Genomic DNA, 24,459 nt, shown 5'->3' on the forward strand with positions numbered 1-24,459 from the left:
CTTAACAGTTTTAAGGTTCGAGGGGATGCCGATCTGAAAATAGTCTTGATTTTAAGTTTAGAAAAGACCATTTTAAAGTGTATCTTTCTGATCCTCAAGCAGTTTCCTTTCCACATATAATTCAGGGGTTATACTTTAAAATGTGGGACCGAACGATTAGAGTTTGGGCACTTGTGAATAAATTTGAGTTCTTAAATTTGTTTAAGCAATAATGTGAAGCAAAACAAGTTCCCTTGTATAAAATTGGTGTCCTCATCTGACTCTGAATGCCACTGTATCTTTTCTGGGAACTGACACTTTGTTAATCATTCATCAGGCATGGGTCTCCTGCTTTAACATAAATTGAAACCGAGGATACATTGTCTTCCCCTCTTCCTTTCGGCAATAATGGGATATACTTAAAAATTTTAATTGTTTAATATTTATGTAAATTATGAAGTTAGCTCCCCCGCCCCTTTTTGACCATGCTGTGCAGCCTGCAGCCTCTTCCCAACCAGGGATCAAACCTGTACCCTCTGCAGTAGAAGCATGGAGTCCTAACCACTGGACCACCAGGGAGTTCCCATCAAGTTAACTTTTAAAAATTGATATTTTGCAGTGTTAAAAATACACCTCTCCTTTTGTCTAACTTAGCAATTCTTAATTCTGCTGGGGTTTACAGATTTATCTGAGCCTGTAGTGAAAGCTACAGATCTTTATTTCAAAAAATGTACTGTACACGCTACTTTGTATTACTTTAGGGAACTCATGGACTTCCAATCTCATTGATGAATTCCAGTTTGAAATAATTTGTTTACTCCAAATAACAGTTTCCCCTTTTTATTATTTTTAATACAGTAACACTTGTATGATTTATCGTTTTTCACAATTTTTTAAATTGAAATATAGTTAATGTACAGTGTTGTGCCAATCTCTGCTGCACAGCAGAGTGACTCAGTTTTACATATGTGTGCATTCTTTTTTTTTTTAATATTCTTTTCCATTATGGTTTATCCCAGGAGATTGGATATGGTTGCCTGTGCTATATAGTAGGATCTTGTTTATGCATTCTAAATGTTGTAGGTTGCATCTACCAACCCCAGATTCCCAGCCCACCCCTCTTCTTTCCCCCCTCCTCCTTGGCAACCACAAGTCTGATCTCTGTGTCTATGAGGCTTTCTCTGTTTTGTAGATAGGTTCAGTTGTGCCATATTTTGGGTTCCACATACAGCTGATGTCATACGATATTTGTTTTTCTGACTTACTTCATGTAGTTTTAATAATCTTGCATCCATGTGGCTGCATGTGTCATTTTTATGGCTGAATAGTATTCCATTGTGTATACACTACATCTTCTTTATCCCTTCATCTGTTGATCAACATTTAGGTGGTTTCCATGTTTTGGCTATTGTGAATAGTGCTGCTATGAATGTAGGGTTGCATATATCTTTTTGAATTACAGTTTTGTCCAGGTATATGCCAAGGAGTAGGATTGCTAGATCATTCTATTTTTAGTTTTCTGAGAAACCACCATACAGTTTTCCATAATAACTGTATCAAACTTACCTTTGATACTTATGTTTCCACCTATAGGGTAGGAGAGTTCTCTCTTCTTCACACCCTCTCCAGCATTTGTTATTTGTAGACTTTTTAATGATGGCCATTCTGACTAGTGTGAGGTGGTACCTCATTGTAGTTTTGATTTGCATTTCTCTAGTAATTAGTGATGTTGAGCATCTTTTCATGTATCTACTGGCCATCTGTAGGGCTTCCCAGATGGTACTAGTGGTAAAGAACCCACCTGCTAATGCAGGAGACATAGAGATGTAAGTGTGATCCCTGGGTTGAGAAAATTCCTTGGAGGACGGCATGACAACCCACTCCAGTATTCTTTTCTGGAGAATCCCATGGACAGAGGATCCTGGTGGATTACAGTCCATAGGGTCGCAAAGAGTCAGACACAATTAAAGCAACTTAGCATGCACGTACGCTCTAGCCATTAGTATGTCTTCTTTGGAGAAATGTCTGTTAAGGTCTGTTTGTTTTTGCTGTTGTTGAGTTGTATGAACTGTTTGTATATTTTGGAGATTAAGCCCATGTCAATTTGCAAATATTTGCAGATATTTTCTCCCATTCCTTAAATTGTCTTTTCATGTTTTGTTTTGGTTTGGTTTTTCAGTTTCTTTAGTTGTTGTTTTCCTTTGCTGTGCAAAGTCATGTGTTTGATTAGATCCCATTTTTGTTTTTATTTCTTTTGCCTTGGGAGACTGACCTAAGAAAATACTGGTACAATTCATGTCAGAGTATATTTTGCCTTTATTTTCTTCTAGGAGTTTTATAGAGTTGTGTCCTATGTTTACGTCTATAAAGCATTTTGAATTTATTTTTGTGCATAGTGTGAGGGTGTGGTCTAACTTCATTGATTTACTTTCCCAGCACCATTTGCTGAGAAAAAATATTTTATATTCTTGCCAGCTTTGTCAAGGATTAATTGCCTCTAGGTGTATGGCTTTATCTCTGGGCCGTATTCTGTTACATTGATCCATATGGCTGGTTTTGTATCAATACCACACTGTTTTGATTATTGTAGCTTTGTAGTATTGTCTGCTTTCCTGTGGCTCAGACTGCAAAGAATCTGCCTACAGAGCAGGAGACCCGAGTTCAGTCTCTGGGTTGGGAAGATCCCCTAGAGAAGGGAATGGCAAGCCACTCCAGCATTCTTGCCTGGAGAATCCAATGAACAGAGGCAGGCTACAGTCCATGAGGTCACAAAGAGCTGGACACAACTGAGCGACTAACACATACACACACATATACGTACATAGTATTGTCTGCGGTCTGGGAGAATTATACCTCTTGCTTTGTTTTTTATTGCTTAGGTGTCACAGTATCCAACAAATGTTTTCTGCATGGTATTCTGTGTGTCAGCTTCAGTGGTAGACTCCTGAGGATGCAAAGGCAATATTCTCTGCCTTTGAAGCTTTGTTTGGCTAGGGCGACAGATGTGTAAACAGTACAGTGACAGTGCTAAATGGAAGAGATACGCAATATATGCTGTTGGAGTAGAGGGAGGAGGGTCTTGATCACTGAAAATTGTCTATAAATTTAGTCAGTTCTGTATTTTCTAATTGGCTGAAAACATACTGCGAACTACTCCATGATTTTTGTTTTTTAAGCTCTAATTGAACTAGTAATGGAAACTAAATCAAGGAGCAAATGGTCTTAAATTGAGAGCTTAAATGGGCTTATTACTGTTGCATCTGATTATGCTGAACATTTTCTTTGCCTGTATTTTTCCCTAGTTATCTTTTTTAAATAGTTTTATTTATATATTTATAAATTTATATGTTTAGTGAAGGTCAGGGATTGCTAACTGAAATACCTGCAGGAGTCAGGCCAGTAAGATAAATGTGTAGAATTGTCCAGGTTTACCTATGGCATCTTTGACTGCATAATCAGTCAGCAGATCCAAAGTGATGTGGTCAATGCCGGAATGCAGAATCATTGTTAGCAAAAAGACAGACCTACCTATCTTTTCTCATTTCTTCTTATAAGAAACTAAACATTAATTTGGTTTTTAGTGTTGGCAATCAAATCACACTTAAAAATACTAATTATTTATCATGAAAATCTTTAACACATAATTCAATTTAATAGCTGATTGACTTTTTAAAAACACTGTGGAAAATTTGCATAGAATGTTCATAGCAGCATTAGTCATAATGTCCGTAAAGTGAAAACAAATGTCCATCAACTGATGAATGGATGAACAAAATGTGGTATATTCTTACAGTGGATTCAGCTGTAAAAAGGGATGAACTATTATAAAGCTACATCATGAATGAACCTTGAAAACATGCTAAATGGAAGAAGCCAGACACTTAGAGTTAAGTATTGTGTGATTCTGCTTTTATAAAATGTCCAGAATAGGCAAATCTATAAAGACAGAAAGCGGATGAATAGTTGTTAAGACGTGGAGGGGGGGAGTGGAGAGTTATTAGGAGTGACTACTGTGGGATGTTTGTTTTCTTTGGAAGTGAAGGTAATCATATGGTAGTGATGGTTGCATGTTAAAAACATTAGAAAAACCACTGAATTGTGCACTTTAAAATAATAGATGTGATGTTGTGTGGATTTTATCTCAGCTTTAAAAACTGGATGAAAAGAGACTGCATGAGCTAAATAGAGTATATATGTTTGCTGTAAAGCAGAATGAATAGGTTTTGAATCTAGACAGAATATTTTAAAGTCACTTGCCCTCTGTGACATTGTAAAAGTTGTTCAGATTCACCTGTTGTAACATGGGAAAGGTATTACATAGGTCTGGGCTTCCCTGGTGGCCCAGCTGGTAAAGAATCTGTCTGCAGTGCAGGAGACCTGGGTTTGATCCCTGGGTTGGGAAGAACGCCTGGAGGAGGGAATGGCTACCCACTGCAGTATCCTTGCCTGGAGAATTCCATGGACAGGAGCTTAGTAGGCTACAGCCCATGGGGTCACAAAGAGTTGGACACGACTGAGTGACTTTCACTTTCACTGGGCTTGTTATGTTCAGAAGTGATCATTTTAAATCCCAAGAAACAGTATAGGTATAGACATTCACATTTCTTTAGATTTGGAAGCTGGATAGATGATGTTTGCTGTCCTGTTTCCAACCTATTTGTTTTTGGCAAGTCTCCGAAGAATTGATGCTTTTGAACTGTAGTGTTGGAGAAGACTCTTGAGAGTCCCTTGGACTGCAAGGAGATCCATCCAGTCCATTCTAAAGGAGATCAGTCCTGGGTGTTCTTTGGAAGGAATGTTGCTAAAGCTGAAACTCCAGTACTTGGCCACCTCATGCGAAAGAGTTGACTCATTGGAAAAGACTCTGATGCTGGGAAGGATTGGGGGCAGGAGGAGAAGGGGACGACAGAGGATCAGATGGCTGGGTGGCATCACCAACTCGATGGACGTGAGTTTGAGTGAACTCCGTGAGTTGATGATGGACAGGGAGGCCTGGCGTGCTGCAATTCATGGGGTCACAAAGAGTCAGACACAACTGAGCGACTGAACTGAACTGAATTGAGGACAACCCACCCTATTTTTTATTGATTATTGATCATCTGCAAGAAGTATGATTGTCTCCTAGGTAACCTGCCTCCATGATAATAAAGGAGGGAGAGGGAGAGACTGTTACTCCTTATATCCTGCAGTTTCCTCAGTGGAATCAGATAGGTTAAATGACAGTCCCAGAGCCATATTTGGTCTTCATGGCTCAAGTGTTCCTGTTCTTTCTACCACCTCATGAGGCCTTATAAATTCAAGGTTCATGTTTTTCAGTAACAGAGCACTATATTGTTTCTGTAGTTCTATCAAGGATGCTCATCACATGGGTAAATTACATGGCCTCATAAAAGCTCATGGCTCTAAAGAAGCATCTCCCACACATATTGACTAAATTCGTATCTCATTGGGAAGTGATAGTATGACTGTTTTACTTCTGGTGTTAGTGATGTGTGTGATAAAATTTACATGTAAGACCGAAGAGCAACTTTAAAATCAGCTACAGATCAAATACCCACTGTACAGCCAAACTGCTTTTCTCATTGTTGAAGAGGAGCGGATCCATATGCAGACAGGTTTGATTTTTGCCAGTATATTGTCTGTTGCCGTCTTAATATCAGTTCATCAAATATTCATGAAACATATTCAGCATGGCTAGGCACAGTGATAAAAAGTGTTATAGAAATATTAAGCTACGCAGTAGGAAAACTGCATAGCTTAGGATGGAAAGGAGGAGAAGGCAATGGCAACCCACTCCAGTACTCTTGCGTGGAAAATCCCATGGATGGAGGGGCCTGGTGGGCTGCAGTCCATGGGGTCGCTAGGAGTCGGACACGACTGAGCGACTTCACTTTATTTTTTCACTTTCATGCTTTGGAGAAAGAAATGGCAGCCCACTCCAGTGTTCTTGCCTGGAGAATCCCAGGGACGGGAGAGCCTGGTGGGCTGCCGTCTATGGGGTCGCACAGAGTCGGACATGACTGAGGCCACTTAGCAGCAGCAGCAGCAGCAGGATGGAAAGGAGGTTGAAAAGTGATAGCCAATTATCATAGTGATTGAAATGGAAATGGCTAGATATTCAGGATTTTCATTTCTTCTTGTATCAGCTTTGCTAAGTCTTTTTCCTTTCAATATTTCAAATTTGTCCCTCATGTTATCCTATGTTTTAGGATACGGCATATGATAGAATTTTCCCCCTTTTTTAAATTTTATTTTTTTAATTAATATACAGTAAAACTGATTTCCTTTCTGTGTGTTAGTCACTCAGTCGTGTCCAACTCTGCAACTCCATGGGCTGTAGCCTGCCAGGCTCCTCTGTCCATGGAATTCTCCAGGCAAGAATACTGTAGTGGGTGGCCATTCCCTTCTCCAGGAATCTTCCCAACCCAAGGAGCAAACCCAGTCTCCTGCCTTGCAGGCAGATTCTTTACTGTGTGAGCCACCAGGGAAGTAGCCACCATCACAACCAAGACATAGAACAATTCTATCACCTCCCAATATTACCCAGCCTCCCACCCCTATTCTCTGGCAACCACTCTTCTATTCTCAGTTATTATAGTTTTATCTTTTTGAGAATGTTACATAAATTGAATCAGGCAATATATAATATTTTGAAAACTGGCTTATTTATTGCTTTTGAGATTCATTGAAATTATGTATACCAGTGGTCAGTTCCTTTTTATCGTTAAGTAGAATGGCACTGTATGGATGGACAACAGTTTGCTTATCCATTTAAGATTTTTTTGGTGATTATTAGTTGAGCTGCTGTAAATGCACTTGTATAGGCTTTATGAACATGGTAGGGTTGCCAGGTTATATGAAAATTTGTAACTTTCTAAGAAACTGCCAAACTGTTTCCAGAAGGGCTTTGCTATACTAGTTTGCATTCCCACTAGCAGTGTAAGAGAGTATTCAGTTGTTCCATATCTCTCTAGCACGTAGTATTGTCTGTATTTAACTTTTAATTGGAAATAATTTTAAACTTACAGGAGTTGCAAAGATAGAATCCTCACATACCCTTCACCCAACTTCCCCTAAAGTTAACGTATCACATAACCATGACACTTTATTGAACTAAGAAATTAGCACTGATACACTGTTAATTAGCACTTTTAATTAAATTGTGGGCTGTATTTCGATTTTTACCAGTTATGTCCTTTTCTTATATTTTCCCTGACTCAATCCTAGAATCAGCCATTTCTCTGAAGAGCCCTCATTCCTTTTTATTGGAGAAAGGTATTGAGAAACCAAGGTTTGGACGCTACTGATTCCTGTTGCTATTCATTAGCACAGCTTCTAGGTGCTCTCATTGGACGGAGCTAGGAATTTGCAACCAGTAATGTCCACTCTTTGTCGTGGACAGTTCTGTGGGTTTTGAGAATACTTAGAGTAGCAAATTAATAGTAAACAGAACAGTAGCATTTCCATGTGTCAGTCATTCTTGTTCTGTCTTTTTCGGTACGTCTTACTGGAAACATAGAATATCTAGCTTTTTGGATCTGGCTCCTTAAATATATATTTATTCATCCATGTTGTACAAATAAATAACTTATTTTCCATTGTGTAATTATACATATACCATTTGTTTATCCATTCACCTAGACATCTTGGTTGTTTCCCCTTTTTTTTTTTTGGCAATTATGAATAAAGCTTCTGTCTACATTTGTATGCCAGTTTTTGTGTGAACATACATTCACTTGAGTAAATACCTGGGGGGGAATGCTGAGTTTATGATAAGTGTTTATGTAACATTGTAATCAGTGACCAAATTTTTCCAAGGTTCCTGTACCATGTTATAGTCTCATCAGAAGTCAGTCAGTTTCTGTTGTTCTAATTTAGTTTCTGTTACATCCTCACCAGCTTTTGGTGCTGTCTTTTTTTTTTTTTTTTGACTATTTTAATATATAGTGTATCTCACTTCTTTGTGTGGTTGCACTGGCTTTTCATTGCTACACGCGGGCTTTCTCTAGTTGTGTCAGGTGGGGGCTGCTCCTTATTGCCGTGCATAGGCTTCTCATTGCACGGGCTGCTCTTGTTGCAGCGCACAGGCTCCAGGTGCATGGGCTTCAATAGTTGCAGCACGCGAGCTCAGTAGTGGCATTTGGGCTTAGGTGTTCCACAGCATGTGGGATTTTCCCGGAGCAGAGATCGAACCCGTGTCCCCTGCATTGGCAGGTGGATTCTTAACCATCAGGGAAGCCCTGAAATGGGCTATTTTTAAAATATTCTGTTCCCTGCAGATAGTCTGAAGTTTATTTCATTTCTGTAAGGGTGGTCAACGTAGTTGTTTCCTTGAGTTTGAGATCAGAAGTCTGTAGGGTTTTTTTTTGTTGTTGTTAAATGTTCTTTTTCTGCTAGTTCTTACTCTGTTACAAGCTGGATGTTGTATTTGAAAAATTATTTATTTATAAGATTCATTTGAAGCCCATAGCAAGGTTGTTTTCTCCACAGAGAACTTGCTCGTGTCAGGTTATCTGTGGACACAGGTGATCTAGAGGTCACCTTAAAACAGGCTTCACTGAAGATACTCCCTCTGTAGTAGGACTGTAACTCTTCCCTGAATCTTTTACTTTCTGTTCACTTCCACCCTAAGATTGTGACTCTGAAGTCTCAGCTTATTGTGACAAATCGCCTTTCTCCTCCCTCCTTCCCTCCTCCCTTCCATTTATTTACCTGTTTACTAATTATGAATAAATTTTTAATAATAAATATGTATTCATTATTTATTATGACTCCTTACCTTGTCAGAACCCTGGGGCTTTGCTTTCTGTCAGAACAACGTTCTAATTTTAGGGGATCAAACAAAGACCCTTTGTGCTTCCTTGTTTGCTTTCTTCTCTGAGTTCTCATTTTCTCTTCACTTTTGGCTGTATGCTTGTTTGTCAGATGTAAAGAACAGACTTGTGGACTCGGGGAAAGAAGTAGTGGAATGAATTGTGAGAATAGCATGGAAACACGCACATTACCCTATGTAAAATAGATAGCAAGTGGGAATTTGCTGTTTGACACAGGGAGCTCAACCCAGTGCTCTATGACAACCTTGAAGATGGAATGGGGAGGGAGATGAGGGCGTTGTTCAGGAGGGAGGGGATACATGTATACCTATGGCTGATTCATGATGATGTATGGCAGAAACCAACACATTATTATAAAGCAATTATTCTCTAATTAAAAAAAAATTTTTTTTTAAGTGAGACAGATGAGCAGAGGAAGAGGGAAGTGGCGGGGAGGGGGGGTGTTAAAGCCATTATCTTCGTTCCTCAGTAGGAAACTTCACCTAGTCTGCCATTACTGAAAACAGGAGTTACCTGCAAAAACCTTGATTTCTTATTTTTAAAACTGAGAAGGAATCACACTTTTAAGGATCATCTACATACTCTAGCTACTTGCCCTTTCTAGGCATTTTCCTTTGTGACCTCGGCATCTCTACAGTAGAACTGATTTGTTTGAGGAGTAGAAAAGGAAAGAATGAGATCTCGAGTGCCGTGGTTGTGAATTAATCATTATTTCAGGACAGAGGAGAGAGGCACACACAGTAGCAGTGGAGTAGAGTGCACTAAATCAGATATTAAAAGGTTGTTGATCTGATATGCTTCTTATAGAGGACTACAGGGTATGCCAGCTTTTGGTCATTTGGGGATACAAATTACAGTCTTTAAAATTCCTAACTTGCTTAAAGAAGGGCTTTGTGATTTCTTGTTTTGGTGTTTTTCACCTGATAATTCCTGTGCATCCTTCAAAACTGAGTATAGGTGTTATTTCTTCCTTGACTGCCTTTCCCAAACATTGAGGTACTCCACAGATATTTATTGAATGCACGGTAATGGGTTGGTGGGTGACTTGACTTCCCTTCAATTCCTGCAAGAGTACCCTGACTTTATTCTTTCAAGTACTGATTGCTTGTGATTGTAATGGTCTGTTCTCTTTGTTGGAGGGCAGAGTTACTTTCTCTTTATTCTCTAGGGCCTAGAGAAAAGATCCCTTCCTGGCAATCAAGCATGTTTCCTGGTACATAGTAAGTATTAGATAAATGCTTAATGAGTGAACATCTGCTCTTGATGTGAAAGGAGTAGATAATTAGAAATTAAAAGCAACTGTGGACATTTGAAACAAGTAATTTTGTGTAGTGTTAACTACTTAGGCTCTTCTGGTATTCATTTGGCCTTCTAAACAGTGCTGCTTTGAAAGAGGAAAGGACAAGTTTGTATGACTAAATGTTTGCTTTTGCTTCTACAACAAGGCAAAAACATATACATAGTTTGTTCCACAAATCCTCTCACTAATTTATGCTGCTTGGTTGCTGAGAAGAGGTCATTGTCTGCCACTGCTTCAAAGGTGTTTTTTCCTCATACAACTGCTTTTCCTCTAAACGAGAAGACCTAAATCATGTAGTCAATGCAGTATAAGCACATTCCTCATTCTTTACGGTAGAATTCATCTTTGTCCTGTCTGGATGATTATGAGCTGTTGTTTGTTCACCATGGTTGATAGAGGGATGGAAGGGGTAATTTTAATTTTTTTTAAGATGGAGACCATCAGTAAATTTTAGGCTTAAAAGACCTAGAACTGTTTCACGGCTTGGAAATTGTTGAAAGTTTCAGAATAATCTTTTCCAGTTCTCATACTAGAAAATTGATCCATAAAAATATATTTAGCACAAATAACTGATTAGACTTATGCAGTTTTCTGATTTTGGACCATTTACTAAGCCTATAATTTTCTTTTTTAGTTACCAGATTGAAAAACGGAAATCAAATGGAGTAGAAGAGATTAGAGGGAGAGACTGGCTGAAGAGGGCAAAAGGAATTATAATTGAAATTAATTAGTTCTGTTACATTTATGTCAATAAACTTATGATTTTGACAGTATATATTTTAGCCTGATGATTTAATAAGTTTTCCTTGCATTTTATTAAAGAATAGGTCAATCAGAGCCATGTAATTAGCTTTGGTTGCAGTTGTAGTCTGACTTTAGTTGGGAAACTTTTGTTAACAAGATAACTTTTCATAGTTGATTAATTGGCTTTTATTAGGCTAAACTTAACGGACAAAACTTAGCCATGTCTTCAGTTAGTCTGAGGGCTTTTGAAATAGAAGTGATCTGAAATTGTTAACCACAAAAGTTGCATCTATTATGCATTACATGGGGACAGGAAAGACTAAGTAAGGTCATTTAAAATAGAAATTAAAAGGAAAGGTGATGCTTGTTCTATAAGTTATATATTTTTTAAGGTACACTTGATTGTGAGTGGTAGATAGGAGAATTGACCTTCAGAACTCAAGCAGTTTCCCTGACTTTTCAGATAAGCCATTGTAAAAATTGCTAAACTAGATTTCTTAGTATTCTCTTAATTCTAATTGTTGTGTGAAAAAAAGACAAATTTTAACTGTGGCCCTGTTATTTGATAGAAAAAGCTGTATTGGGAAGGGGGAGAGAGTGGAAGGAAGAATTACTCAAGAGCCCTTGAGTTAATCTTTTAGTTTTCCTAGCTCTGTACCAGATGACCTGAAGTGTTTAGGGGTACACTGCCTTTTGGAGGCAACTTCATTTATGTTTCAGTTTTTGGATAAGAAACCAACATTGATTTAATTGATGAATAATATTTACTGAACATCCTACAAAATGCAATGCCTTGGGCTGGGTACTATAATGTAAAAAGATGGATTAGATAGTGAATCTTGACTTCAAGGAGTTAAAGGCATAATAAGGAAATTAAAGTTTGAAGACTACCATATGATGTAGGAAGTGGTAGGTTCGATAGGAATGTAAAGACACCTTGAAGGCCAGTCATCTGGGATTTGAATCCCAGCTCCATCTCTACTGGATGGTCTTGGTAAAGCTGCTGAATTTACTTAGGCTGTTTTCTTACCTGTAGATTAGGAAAAGAAATGCCTGCCACATAGAATACTAGGGGAGAGGTGGGGGGTAGATATTTTAAAGCTGGAAAATTTTTAGCTCCAGACTTGTAATACCTAATTGCCTGTTCAGTTCTCTTTTTAACATGTCAAAGAACCATTCTAACCTTACGTTCAAAAGCTGACTTGTGAGCTGTCTTCCAGAATGTTTTCTATCTCCCTGAACGGCATCAACAGTCTCTTTAGCCAGACATCTGAAAGTCACTTCCACTCCTTACACCATTAATCCAGTCCACCCAGAGCTGTTGATTATACACGATAAATTTTGTTCATCTTAATTAGTTCTTTTATCTCCATTGCTACCACCATAGGTCAGGCTTTCATCATCTCTGTCACATAGGCTACTGTTGATAACTTTCCTGTTTCCCCAAATGTATTCTCTCTGCCTGTCTCACACCAGCCAGAATAAACTTACTCAAAATGTACATACAGGTCACTTGTCTGTGTAAAACTCTTCAATGAATTTCCATTGTCCTTAATCTATAGGTAAAATCTTAAAGGCATGTTCATCTCACCCTTTTCTGCCTTGCTCATTATTATATTCCCACAGCCTAGCACAGTACTTCTTCATAGAAGATGCTCATATAGTTAAAGGGATGAACAAAGGAAGGAATGTCTGAAAGAACCAAATCTGTAGTTGAGAGATTTAGCTCATCCCTGTATTTCCTTCTTGTTAGGCTGCATGTAAATGTAGTTCAGTTGCTAAGTCGTGTCCAATTCTTTGCAACCTCATGAACTGGAGCATGCCAGGCATCCCTGTCCTTCACTGTCTCCTAGAGTTTGCTCATACTCATGTCCATAGAGTTAGTGATGCCATCCAACCATCGTATCCTCTGTTGCCTCTTCTCCTTTTGCCCTCAATTTTTCCCAGTATCAAGGTCTTTTCAATGAGTCCCAGCATCAGGTGGTCAAGGTATTGGAGCTTCAGCATCAGTCCTCCCAGTGAATAATCAAGAGTTGATGTCCTTTAGGATTGACTGGTGGTTTTGTTTGTTTGTTTTAACCCTAAATTAGTTATTTTTATTTATTTTATTTTTGGCTCTGCTGGATCTGTGGTATGGCACACAGGGTTAGTTCCCCACAGAATGTGGGATCTTCCCAGACCAGGGATGGAACCTACATCCACTGCATTGGAAGGCAGATTCTTAACTCCTGTATCACCAGGGAAGTCTTAGGATTGACTGGTTGGATCTCCTTGCTGTACAGGGGACTCTCAGGAGTCTTCTCCACCACCACAGTTCAAAAGCATCAGTTCTTCAGCGCTCATGCTTCTCTGTGGCCCAACTCTCACATCCATACATGACTACGGGAAAAACCATAGCGTTGACTAGACAGACCTTTGTCAGCAAAGTGGTATCTCTGCTTTTTGCTATCTAGGTTTGTCAGAGCTTTTCTTCCAGGGAACAAGGGTCTTTTAATTTCATGACTGCAGTCACCATCCCGAGTGATTTTGGAGCCCAAGAAAATAAAATCTGTAAACAGTTCCTAGTTGTTCCCCATCTATTTGCTGTAAAGTGTTAGGACTAGATGCCATAATCTTAGTTTTTTGTATGTTAAGCCAGCTTTTTCACTTTCTTCTTTCACCTTCATTTAGAGGCTATTTAGTTCTTCTTCACTTTCTGCCATTAGAGTGATATTTTCTGCATATCTGAGGATGCTATTTCTCCTGGCAGTTTTGATTCCAGCTTGGAATTAATTGAGCCCAGCATTTTGCATGATGTACTCTGCATAGAAATTAAATAAGCAGTGTGACAGTATACAGTCTTGACATACTCCTTTCCCAGTTTTCAACCAGTCCGTGGTTCCATGTCTGGTTCTAACCATTGCTTCCTGACCTACATACAGGTTTCTCAGGAGACAAGTAAGGTGGTCTGGTATTCCCATCTCTTGAAGAATTTTTCACACAATCAAAGGCCTTATCGTAGTCAATGAAGCAGAAGTAGATGTTTATCTGGAATTCCCTTGCTTCTTCTGTGATCCAACAGATATTGGCAGTTTGATCTCTTGTTTCTCTGCCCTTTCTAAATCTAGGTTCTACATCTGGAAGTTTTCGGTTCATGTACTGCTGAAGCCTAGCGTGAAGGATTTTGACCATTACCTTACTAGCATGTGAAATGACCACAGTTGTACAGTAGTTTGAACAGTCTTTGGCATTGCCTTTTTTTGGAATTGGAATAAACACTAACCGTTTGCAGTCCTGTGGCCACTACTGAGTTTTCCAAGTTTGCTGACATATAGAGTGCAGTTCTTTAACAGTATCATCTTTTAGGGTTTGAAATAGCTCAGCTGGAATTCCATCACTTCCACTAGCTTTATTCATAATAATGCTTTTTAAGGCTCACTTGACTTCACTCTCCAAGATGCTCGGTTCTGATGAGTGACCACATCATTGTGGTTATCCAGGTCATTAAGACCTTTTTTGTGTAGTTCTTCTGTGTATTTTTGCATGAAATGTTCCCTTGGTATCTCTAAGTTTCTTGAAGAGATCTCTAGTCTTTCCCATTCTGTGTTTTCCTCTAATTCTTTGCACTGTTCACTTAAGAAGGCTCTCTTATCTCTCCTTGCTCTTCTTTGAAACTCTGCATTCAGTTGAATTTATCTTTCCATTTCTCCTTTGCCTTTCACTTCTTTTCTCAGCTATTTGTAAGGCCTCCTCAGACAACCATTTTGCCTTTTTACCTTTCTTTTTCTTTGGGATGGTTTTGGCCACCACCCCCTGTATAGTAATATGGATCTCTGTCCATAGGTCTCCAGGCACTCTGTCTACCAGTTGTAATCTCTTGAATCTGTTCATCCCCTCCACTGTATAATCATAAGAGATTTGACTTAAGTCATAGCTGAATGACTTAGTGGTTTTCCCTGCTTTCTTGAATTTACACCTGAATTTTGCGATAAGGAGTTCATGATATGAGCTACGTCAGCTCCAGGTCTTGTTTTGCTGACTGTATAGAGCATGTGAATATCCATACATATTTATAGAGGTGCAAGTGAAGTAGTATTTCTGAGTTAGAATAATTTTTATCATCTTTTTTCCATCTTCACATCCCCTCTTTACTCCGTTCCATCACCCTCCCTCACCCCTCCTTGTACCATTTTACTTATCTGAAGTTGCTGGGCTATGTAGTTCAGAAATATACACATGCACACACACCCATTTTCTTCTCCCCACATAATTAACGAAGGCCAGCTATTTGAAATTCATGTGAATGACTCTTACTCTAAGCAGATTACTTGGTATGCATGACAATAAAGTAAAGTACTGCTTTGAGTTGCTGCAAAACAACCATTTGTCCTCCCAGTGGAGGATCAAATCCCCCTGTTCATAAATTAGGTCCCTGTTGATGAGGCACAAAGCTGCAAATGTCAGTTAAGCAGGTATTTGAGGATCTCAGGAGTTTCGTTAGTGAATAGTCTTGCTCTGCTCTTTTCAGAGAATACCAAGGCTGTATGAGAGCCGAAGACTTGGTGGTTAGAGTGTGATTGATATTTGGTCTATTAAAGGAGTTCGGGAATATTTTCCACTTGAGTCAGATGATTTCCATGGAGAAATGAGTCTCATTTTGTAATGGCGTGTCCACCCATAAGTTGGCTCTCAGAGGCTGGGAGTTAACCTCAACTCCTATAATTTTTGTAAATGAAGTGAAGAAAACTAAAATTGAAGAGCACAGCCTTTAAAGGCCAGGCTTCTGCTTATTAGTTTCCACAACAATGGTATAGTAAGCATTTAATGTTAATTTACATTGTATTTGGTGTTTCTGAGCCCTTTTTAGAAGAATATCTCACTTGAGTAAGTGCAATTAGACAAGTTTTATAAGTGATGAATCAAAGCTGGAAGAAGCCCAGTAGAGGTCCTGCAGTCAATTAGGGATTTGAACCTAGGACTTGACTACTCATTTCATCACCCTATTGCATCTAATCCCAGTTATTAAATTTGTGCTGATTTTGTAAACTTGTTAAGTTCATAGGGGAAGAGCTTTGAGACCCACAGTTAAAGGTCGTGTTATAGGTATAGAATATCAACAGAAAGAATAAATTTTAAAGCAGTATAGAAACTGAAGAGGAAGATACTGTTGCAGAGAAGAAGGTAAGAATTTAAAAGTATCTAATATCATTATAATTTATAAATTCCCAGGACAGTATTTCTCCTGGCTTAATGCTGTTGTCTCTACTGTTTTGGCTGTTTGTGCATATACACACACCTTTACTCATCTCCCTAGTGTCTTTTGCTGTTTTTAGTGCAGGGATAATAAATCACCAAGAAACCAACAGCCCTAAAGCACAAATGACCTTGTTTCTTTGGGAAAAAGGAAAGTTAAAAGTGTCTGCTTTCTGGTTTTTTGCTTGTTTGGGGTATATGTGTCTGTTTATAATTAATCGATATTAGATAAAGATAAATTAGGTTATTATCACTCAGGTTGTTTTATAAAACCAAAGAAATAATTTGGAAATATTTTAAAGGCAGTTTTGGTCCACTTCTTAATAACTATCTGAACCATGTTGTTGTAATTTCTGGCCATATAAATTGTATACTTAAGGGACAGCAGAGGTCAGCAGAGGTGGTTATATTGGGTTTTATGAATGGGGGAATCCATAAGTAGACAAATGGATCTTTTGGCCTCAGGTATTGTGAGGGGAGTGGGAGTATCACTGTTTGCTACACTTCTGGAGTATATCGTTAACCCTTGCTCTGGTCTCTCATGCTCTTCCTCTAAAGCCTTAAGCCACTGAAACTAGGTATAAGGAGACAACACTGGTTTCTCTTTTGGTGTAATAGCTAAGCTCCAACTTAAATACAAAGTGGAGAGAACATGCAGATTGCTGTAAATGAGTTCTCAAGTAGGCAGAATTCTACACACTTTATTAACTTACTGAATCATCACCACAAACCTGAGAGGTAAATAGTTATCTCTTGATGTGTAGTCTGGTTGAACATTGTCAGCTCCTTCTAACTGTGTGTCCTTTGGCAAGTTACTTTAATCTTTTCTTCACTATTTTCCTCATCCTGTAAATTGGAAATAATAGTAACCTTTCCTTACCATTTCCTCATGTGGTAAGGATTATGAAATATTCACACAAAGCACATAATGAATGCCTGTAGATGTTACCTTTTGTTATCTAACTAGTTTATGATTACTTGGCAAAAACAAGTTACTGTCACAAGAAACAGAAGTTCGGTTTCTGGTCCTTATTCTGCTATTAAGTAGCTATGTGATTGTAGGCAAATTTTCCTCTGAGGTAAATGAGCCTCAGCTTTCTAATACTCGTTGTTTAAAAACTTTTTATTTGGAAGTAACTTCAAATTTACATGAGACCAAAATAAAAATAGTACGGATAGGACATCAAAAGCACAGACAAGACAGAAGAGACAGATTAGACTTCATCAAAATTTGAAAGTTTTGTGCATCAAAGAATACAATCAGCAGCTTACAAACACAAACCGCAGGGCTTCTTTGATGGCTCAGTGGTAAAGAACCCACCTGCAACCCAGGAGATGCAGGTTCGATCCGTGGTCTGGGAAGATCCCACTTGCCACGGAGCTACTAAGCCCATAAGCCACAACCACTGAGCCTGTGCTCTAGAGCCGATGCTCCGCAACAGGAGAAGCCACTGCACTGAGAAACCCGTGGACTGAACTAGAGAGTAGCCCCTGCTCTCCGCAACTAGAGAAAAGCCCACACAGCAACCGGGACCCATCACGGCCAAAAAACAAGTAAATTATTTTTTTTAAAAAGAGACAAATCACAGAACGTGAGAAAATATTTGCAAATAATATATCTGATAAGGGATTAATGTCCAAAATATATAAGGAACTTCTGCAGCTTCAGTTCAGTTCAGTCGCTCAGTCGTGTCCGACTCTTTACGACCCCATGAATCGCAGCACGCCAGGCCTCCCTGTCTATCACCAACTCCCGGAGTTCACTCAGACTCACATCCATCGAGTCAGTGATGCCATCGAGCCACCTCATCCTCTGTCGTCCCCTTCTCCTCCTGCCCCCAATCCCTCCCAGCATCAGAGTCTTCTCCAATGAGTCAGCTCTTCACATGAAGTGGCCAAAGTACTGGAGTTTCAGCTTTAGCATCATTCCTTCCAAAGAAATCCCAGGGCTGATCTCCTTCAGAATGGACTGGTTGGATCTCCTTGGAGTCCAAGGGACTCTCAAGAGTCTTCTCCAACACCACAGTTCAAAAGCATCAATTCGGCACTCAGCTTTCTTCACAGTCCCAACTCTCACATCCATACATGACCACAGGAAAAACCATAGCCTTGACTAGACGGACCTTTGTTGGCAAAGTAATGTCTCTGCTTTTCAATATGCTATCTAGGTTGGTCATAACTTTTCTTCCAGGGAGTAAGCATCTTTTAATTTCATGGCTGCAGTCACCATCTGCAGCTTAACCCCCCCACCCCAACCGCCAAAGAAAAAACAGTTAAAATACTTGCATAGTCATCTCTGAATAAGATAAATGGCCGATAAACACTTGAAAAAGTGCTCAGTATCACTAATCGTTAGGAAAGTACCAGTCAAAATTACAATGAGATACTACTTTATACCTGTTAAGATGGCTGCTATTTTTTTTAAAAAGCTATTACTTGGAGAGGATGTGGAGAAATTGGAATCTTTGTGCATTGCTGTTGGGAATATAAAATGATGCAGCCACTGTGGAAAAGAGTGTGCTGGTTCCTCAAGAAATTAAAGGTAGCATTGCCATATGATCCACAATTCCACCCGGAAGAATTGAAAGCAGAAACTCCAGAAGATATTTGTACATCACTTTTTCTAGCAGCATTATGCACAATAGCCTAAAGGTAGAAACAACTCAGGTGTCTATTGATGAATCAATGGATAGACAAAAATATACGTACAATGGAGATATTCAGCCTTAAAGAGGAAGGAAATTCTGGCATATGCTACAACATGGATGAACTTGCTAAATGAAAAAAATGAGCCAAATGTAAAAGGACAAGTAGTCTACAATTCCAGTTGTATAAGTTACCTAGAGTAGTCAGACCGAGAATAGAATGGTGGTTATTAGGAGCGCGGGGACGAGGGAGTCGGTGTTTAATGAGTATGGAATTTCAGTTTGGCATGGTGAAAATTTCTGAGGATGGATGGATGTGATGATTGGACAAGAATTTGAAAGTACTTAATGCCTTTTAACTGTATGCTTAAAAATGTTTAAGTTGGTAAATTTTATATATATTTTACAATAGTTTTTAAAAATAACATGTTTCAGCAAAATAAAAATAGTACAAAGAACATGTTACCCCATTTGCTTTATCATGTGTAAGTATACTCTTGTACATACCTACTGTCTAAATTCCAGTTTTGTCATTTGACCTGATAGTATTGTTTTTTATAGCATTTCTCCCCCTCTAGTACAGGATACAGTCTAGTCTAGGGTAGGACATTGTATATAGTTGCCATGTCTCTTTCAGTTCAGTTCAGTTCAGTTCAATCTCTCAGTCGTGTCCGACTATTTGTGATCCCATGAATCGCCATGAATCGCAGCACGCCAGGCCTCACCAACTCCTGGAGTTCACTCAGACTCACGTACATTGAGTCAGTGAGTCCAGCCATCTCATCCTCTCTCTTCCCCTTCTCCTCCTGCCCCCAATCCCTCCCAGCATCAGAGTCTTTTCCAGTGAGTCAACTCTTCACATGAGGTGGCCAAAGTACTGGAGCTTCAGCCCCAGCATCATTCCTTCCAAAGAACACCCAGGACCGATCTCCTTTAGAATGGATTGGTTGGATCTCCTTGCAGTCCAAGGGACTCTCAAGAGTCTTCTCCAACACCACAGTTCAAAAGCATCAATTCGACACTCAGCTTTCTTCACAGTCCAACTCTCACATCCATACATGACCACAGGAAAAACCATAGCCTTGACTAGACGTACCTTTGTTGGCAAAGTAATGTATCTGCTTTTGAATATGCTATCTAGGTTCCTTTATCTTTTATAATATTTACATTTTTGGAGAGCACAGTATATTATTCCCCACTCCTGACTTTTCTTAATAGAAGCTTCCTCATTTTCTGTTTGTGTTTTCCTTGTAATTAGATTGAGGTTACACAGTCTAGGCCAAAATATGCACGGCCTAGAGACTCATTACATTTTTTAAAAATATGATTGTGTTTATTCAGATTTATGCATTGGACAGTGTCCCATCAAACAAACAGAGGGGAGTTCCCTCAATACATTTGTAGTTAAATGCAGAGTTAAGGGAATCAAGAAACACTATAGGACTCTTAGAGAATGGAGATAACTGGATTGGAGTGGTTGGTGATGAAGGAGACTTCATTTTTTACTGGTTTGGTAGAAAGCACGTTTCTGAAATTTCACCAGCTTTTCCTGGGTATAAAATTTTGCGTTAGTTCAGCCAATATATATTACCAATTTGTATTAAGCTTGCTCATATATTAAATAAATCAGGAGAAAATTAATGTTTTTTTAATGAAGTGTTTTTCTCAAATGATGATCACCAGCCTATCGATTATTACATAAGGTTCCCCAAATAATAAAATAACATTGAACTTTGATGTATGAGAGCAAGTGTTTATTCCCTTCCTGGTTTCATCAAATATTAGAGTAAGACTAAGGTTTATACTCAACTTTGCCACCATTCTAGAGCCATTTAGCACCCCTCTTTGAGCTGTAGAAAACTGCTGAAAGCTTTTTGTAGAATGTGTAAATAGTAGCAATGGTGATGGGTGTAACCTCAATGCCATTCTTCGCTTTCAGACTGCAAGAGCATCCAAGCTTTTGATGAGGAGGTAACAGGCTACTTTGTAGGATAGGATCAGGGCCAGTATAGGCTTAGATATGTTTCTTAGAGTTCTGTTGTTTTACTTTTTCCCCATGTTTTAGGAAATACTGATTGGCACAGTTGGGATACATTCATTGGTTAACCAGTAGAGAGTCTGAGGTATACTTGAGACCATTACTGTAAGATGACTTTTTTTCTTCCCATATGCTTTTCAAAAATGGTTCCTTGGCATTTATGTGTTTTGTTTCTGCAGTTTTGAAGAAAACAGGTCTGAAACAAGGTCTTACTCCCCAGCTGCCTCTCAACACAGTGACTACCAGCTCTCCAGATACCAAGTCCAGCTTTGTCCGCCAACCTGTCTGACATGTCGGGACCCGTGCCAAGCAGAGCCAGAGTTTACACAGATGTTAATACACACAGACCCCGAGAGTACTGGGATTACGAGTCACATGTGGTGGAATGGGGGTAATAATTTCCATTCACTTCACTGTACTCATCCAAAGGGCTGACTGTGGTGAATTTGTTGAGTAATTTACGTCAGAAATTCCCTGACTGCATTTATAAACCTCAACATTGAACCCAGTTTTTGGTTTCTTCTGCAATAAAGAAACAGGTTATTGGCTTTGGCAAATTAAAGTTTTGATGGGTTATCATTTAAAAATCATTTCAATCTTTTATTATTTTTTTCTCTGATATATATATAAAGCTGGTAACAAAGTTACCTATTAGCTTGCTCAGCTAAAGGCTTTGCAGTTAGATGAGAATTAATACTTGAGAGAGTTTGAAAATACTAGACTCTTACATAAAAGAATTTTTGAGGTCAGAGAATGTTGTCCCATGATGATACTGATGGATAAAACAGTTCTCCAGAAAGGTGTCCTCTTTCTGATGAGAAGCAAAATTAAAATCTTAAAACATTTGCCCTTATCATGAGACTAGCCATGTGTAACATGGAATTCAGCCCCTTTTCCATTCTGAACAGTTTCAGTCTGCCTGAACAGCTATATTTGCCCTTCTAATCCTCTGTGCAGTCTCATCTGGATTTTTGCATATCTTGTCCCAGCATAGTATGTACTTACTAAAACTGATCGGGTTGTATGTTTTGTGATAAAATTATTTTGATATTCAAATACAAAAGATAGCAATTTGAAAACTCAGTAAAGCTGCAGCTCCTATATGTTATATTTTATATTTGTCCACATGTGATTTTCATAGCATGTGAGTGTTTACAGACAGTCTTCAAAAATTATCATAGGTCATTAAAATTATCATTTTAATCCTGATGATGAATATGATGATGGCCGTAATTCTTAACAGTAGGTATATTGCCTCTGCACAAGGAAGCACAGTGTGCTTCAAAGATGCCATCAAGAACTGTGGTACAGTGCCAATAAGTGTTACTGATAATCTTAATTTTCCTTTATATCACATGCTTTGGACTCTAGGAATATCTGAGTTTTACTGCAGAAATTTCAGCCACTGTCTTCAAATTAAGTGCATTGTGCTTAGTTCTGCTTAAATGACACTAAACAACCCTTTTGAGTTTTTGGCTTAGTGCTGTTTGCTTGGTTGCATTGATCTAGGGCCCTCCCACAGGAAAAGAACTCAACCAGAACTAAGCTTCCTTCCTTAGACCTGTGATGATTATTATATTGTCCATTGTCCGTAGTACCTTTTGCCTTCTCTGTTCATTCACTTTCTTTATAGTTGCTTGAGGAAAATGAACGGTGGATTTTTTACATGTTGGATTTTCAAGGGTCTGCAGCAGGAGTAAATAGCATTTAGGCCTTATTGAAAAGGCTGTCATTCTTTAGAGCAAACTCCTCTAAGTTGTAAGCAGAGACAAAGAAAAAGTGTTGGCATTTTCCCTTATTCCTTTTCACCTCAGATGTTGCTTTGTGGTCTTGGAATGTGGGTGAAGGTAGCGGGAGGAGCACCAGACTCTGACTCGTGTTCTGTAATGTGGTTTGCAAACTCCAGTACATGCACTGTCCTCAGAGCCTTGGAGAACAAGTTGGCGGTCAGACCTATATGTTTGAAAGCCGCTTATCTGCAAAGAGACCCATTAAAAGTCAGCAACTCCCAAAGTGTGGCTGAACTTACAGCACATGTTGACTTCTTGCTAGATGCCACCAGTGGGCAAGGCTGTGGGGGGCAGGAATATAATAAAAATTATTTTCCAAGGGGAAAGCTGTCTGTTGTTGGAGATAAACATACATAACAAACCCCAATACAAGCTATCTATGTGTGGTATGTCAGTAGAAATATAAACAGCTTGGGATTTGAAAGAATAACTGAAAGACTTTAATTTTTTAATTCTGGGATTTGGAAGACACATTTTTAATTGGCCAACGTACAAAATACAAAGAAACAATTAAGGAATTATTTGAAATAGTCTTATTTCTTTTACTCTACTGGGTATAGTTTTGTACGGACTTCTCTGGTGGCTCAGATGATAAAGAATCTGCCTGCAACGTGGGAGGCTGGGATTTGATCCCTGGGTGGAGAAGATCCCCTGGAGAAGGGAAGGGCTACCCACTTCAGTATTCTTGTCTGGGAAATCCCATGGAAAGAGGAGCCTATAATCCATGCAGCTGTAATCCATGGGGTCGCAAAGAGTCGTACTCAACTGAGCGACTGACACTTGACAGTTTTGTAAATTGAAATAGTACTTGATAATTTGAACTTTGTAAATCACTGTAACTTTGATTCTTTTTGTTCCCAGAAATCAAGATGACTACCAGCTGGTTAGAAAATTAGGTCGGGGTAAATACAGTGAAGTATTTGAAGCCATCAACATCACAAATAATGAAAAAGTTGTTGTTAAAATTCTCAAGGTAAGTACAAAAAGATTGTAATTCAGAGGTTTTAAGTAGCATTTGAAGGTATTTTTCTAGTGCTTTTAATGCCTTTATTTTACTGTTCCTTTGAAGTTGATAGAAGAGATTATCTTCATTTGCCAAATCAGGAAACTGAAGCAAGAGCAGTTTTTTGACTCAAGTCAGATAGAAGAACACTCTACAGGCCACATTGGCCTGTGGGCTACTGGCGTGCAGATTGCTTTAGTTATAACTGTGCTGTGCACTGCCACATACCAGGAACTCAGCATACGGTCCCTTACCACAGAAGCTCCTCCATAATTGACACGAGAAGCAGAGGGCCCCAGACGTTCTCACATGCCAGGAACTCAGCATACAGTCCCTTACCACAGAAGCACCTCCATAATTGACAGGAGAAGCAGAGGGCCCCAGACGTTCTCAATTTATAGCACCCATATTGCTTCAGTAACTTTGATGATGCCCCTAAGCCAAATGAAACAGGTTTGTTTCTTAAGTGAAGTTCAAATAACTAAAAATAGTATTTCTGTTTCAACTTGGCAGCCTTTTAAAAAACTATACATATGAAGTTAAAGAGAAGAGTAATTTTGTTGTATTCTTCTGTCACCATAATTAATTACTATTGGGATATGTATACCTATTCGTTGCTACACAGCTTCTTATATGGTGGAATCACACTGGACATCGGTAGCCTCATTTCCTGTTCCACACTGGTTTTTGCATAATACTTTTTGTCACAGCAGCTGCTGAAAACCCAGCTTCACAAAGATATGCCATCAAAGAGAATGTAGTGCAGTGTAATTTTGAAGCTGAACTACACCTCAAGCTGTGGTAGTGTGCTCAGTGACTGGCAGACCACAAGTAGTAACTGGTGCTTCCCTCAAAAATTAAAAAGCCCACAGAGCACTTATGAATTTTCTGGGG

The 24,459-nt window shown here is 38.9% G+C and overlaps 1 protein-coding gene across 2 annotated transcripts in view; it reads left to right on the forward strand.

Annotated features, from left to right (window-relative positions):
* Positions 1 to 24,459, forward strand: part of CSNK2A1 (casein kinase 2 alpha 1) — a 57,775-nt gene that overhangs the window by 11,668 nt on the left and 21,648 nt on the right. Inside the window, 2 exon segments of one of the 2 annotated variants that reach the window (NM_174635.2) lie at positions 20,952 to 21,163; positions 23,424 to 23,535. In NM_174635.2, the coding sequence (NP_777060.2) occupies positions 21,063 to 21,163; positions 23,424 to 23,535 (213 nt within the window). In that variant the 5' untranslated portion in view covers positions 20,952 to 21,062. 2 annotated transcript variants of the gene reach the window in all.

The sequence above is a fragment of the Bos taurus genome, chromosome 13 (assembly GCF_002263795.3).
Source record: "Bos taurus isolate L1 Dominette 01449 registration number 42190680 breed Hereford chromosome 13, ARS-UCD2.0, whole genome shotgun sequence".
NCBI classification, from domain to species: Eukaryota; Metazoa; Chordata; class Mammalia; order Artiodactyla; family Bovidae; genus Bos; species Bos taurus.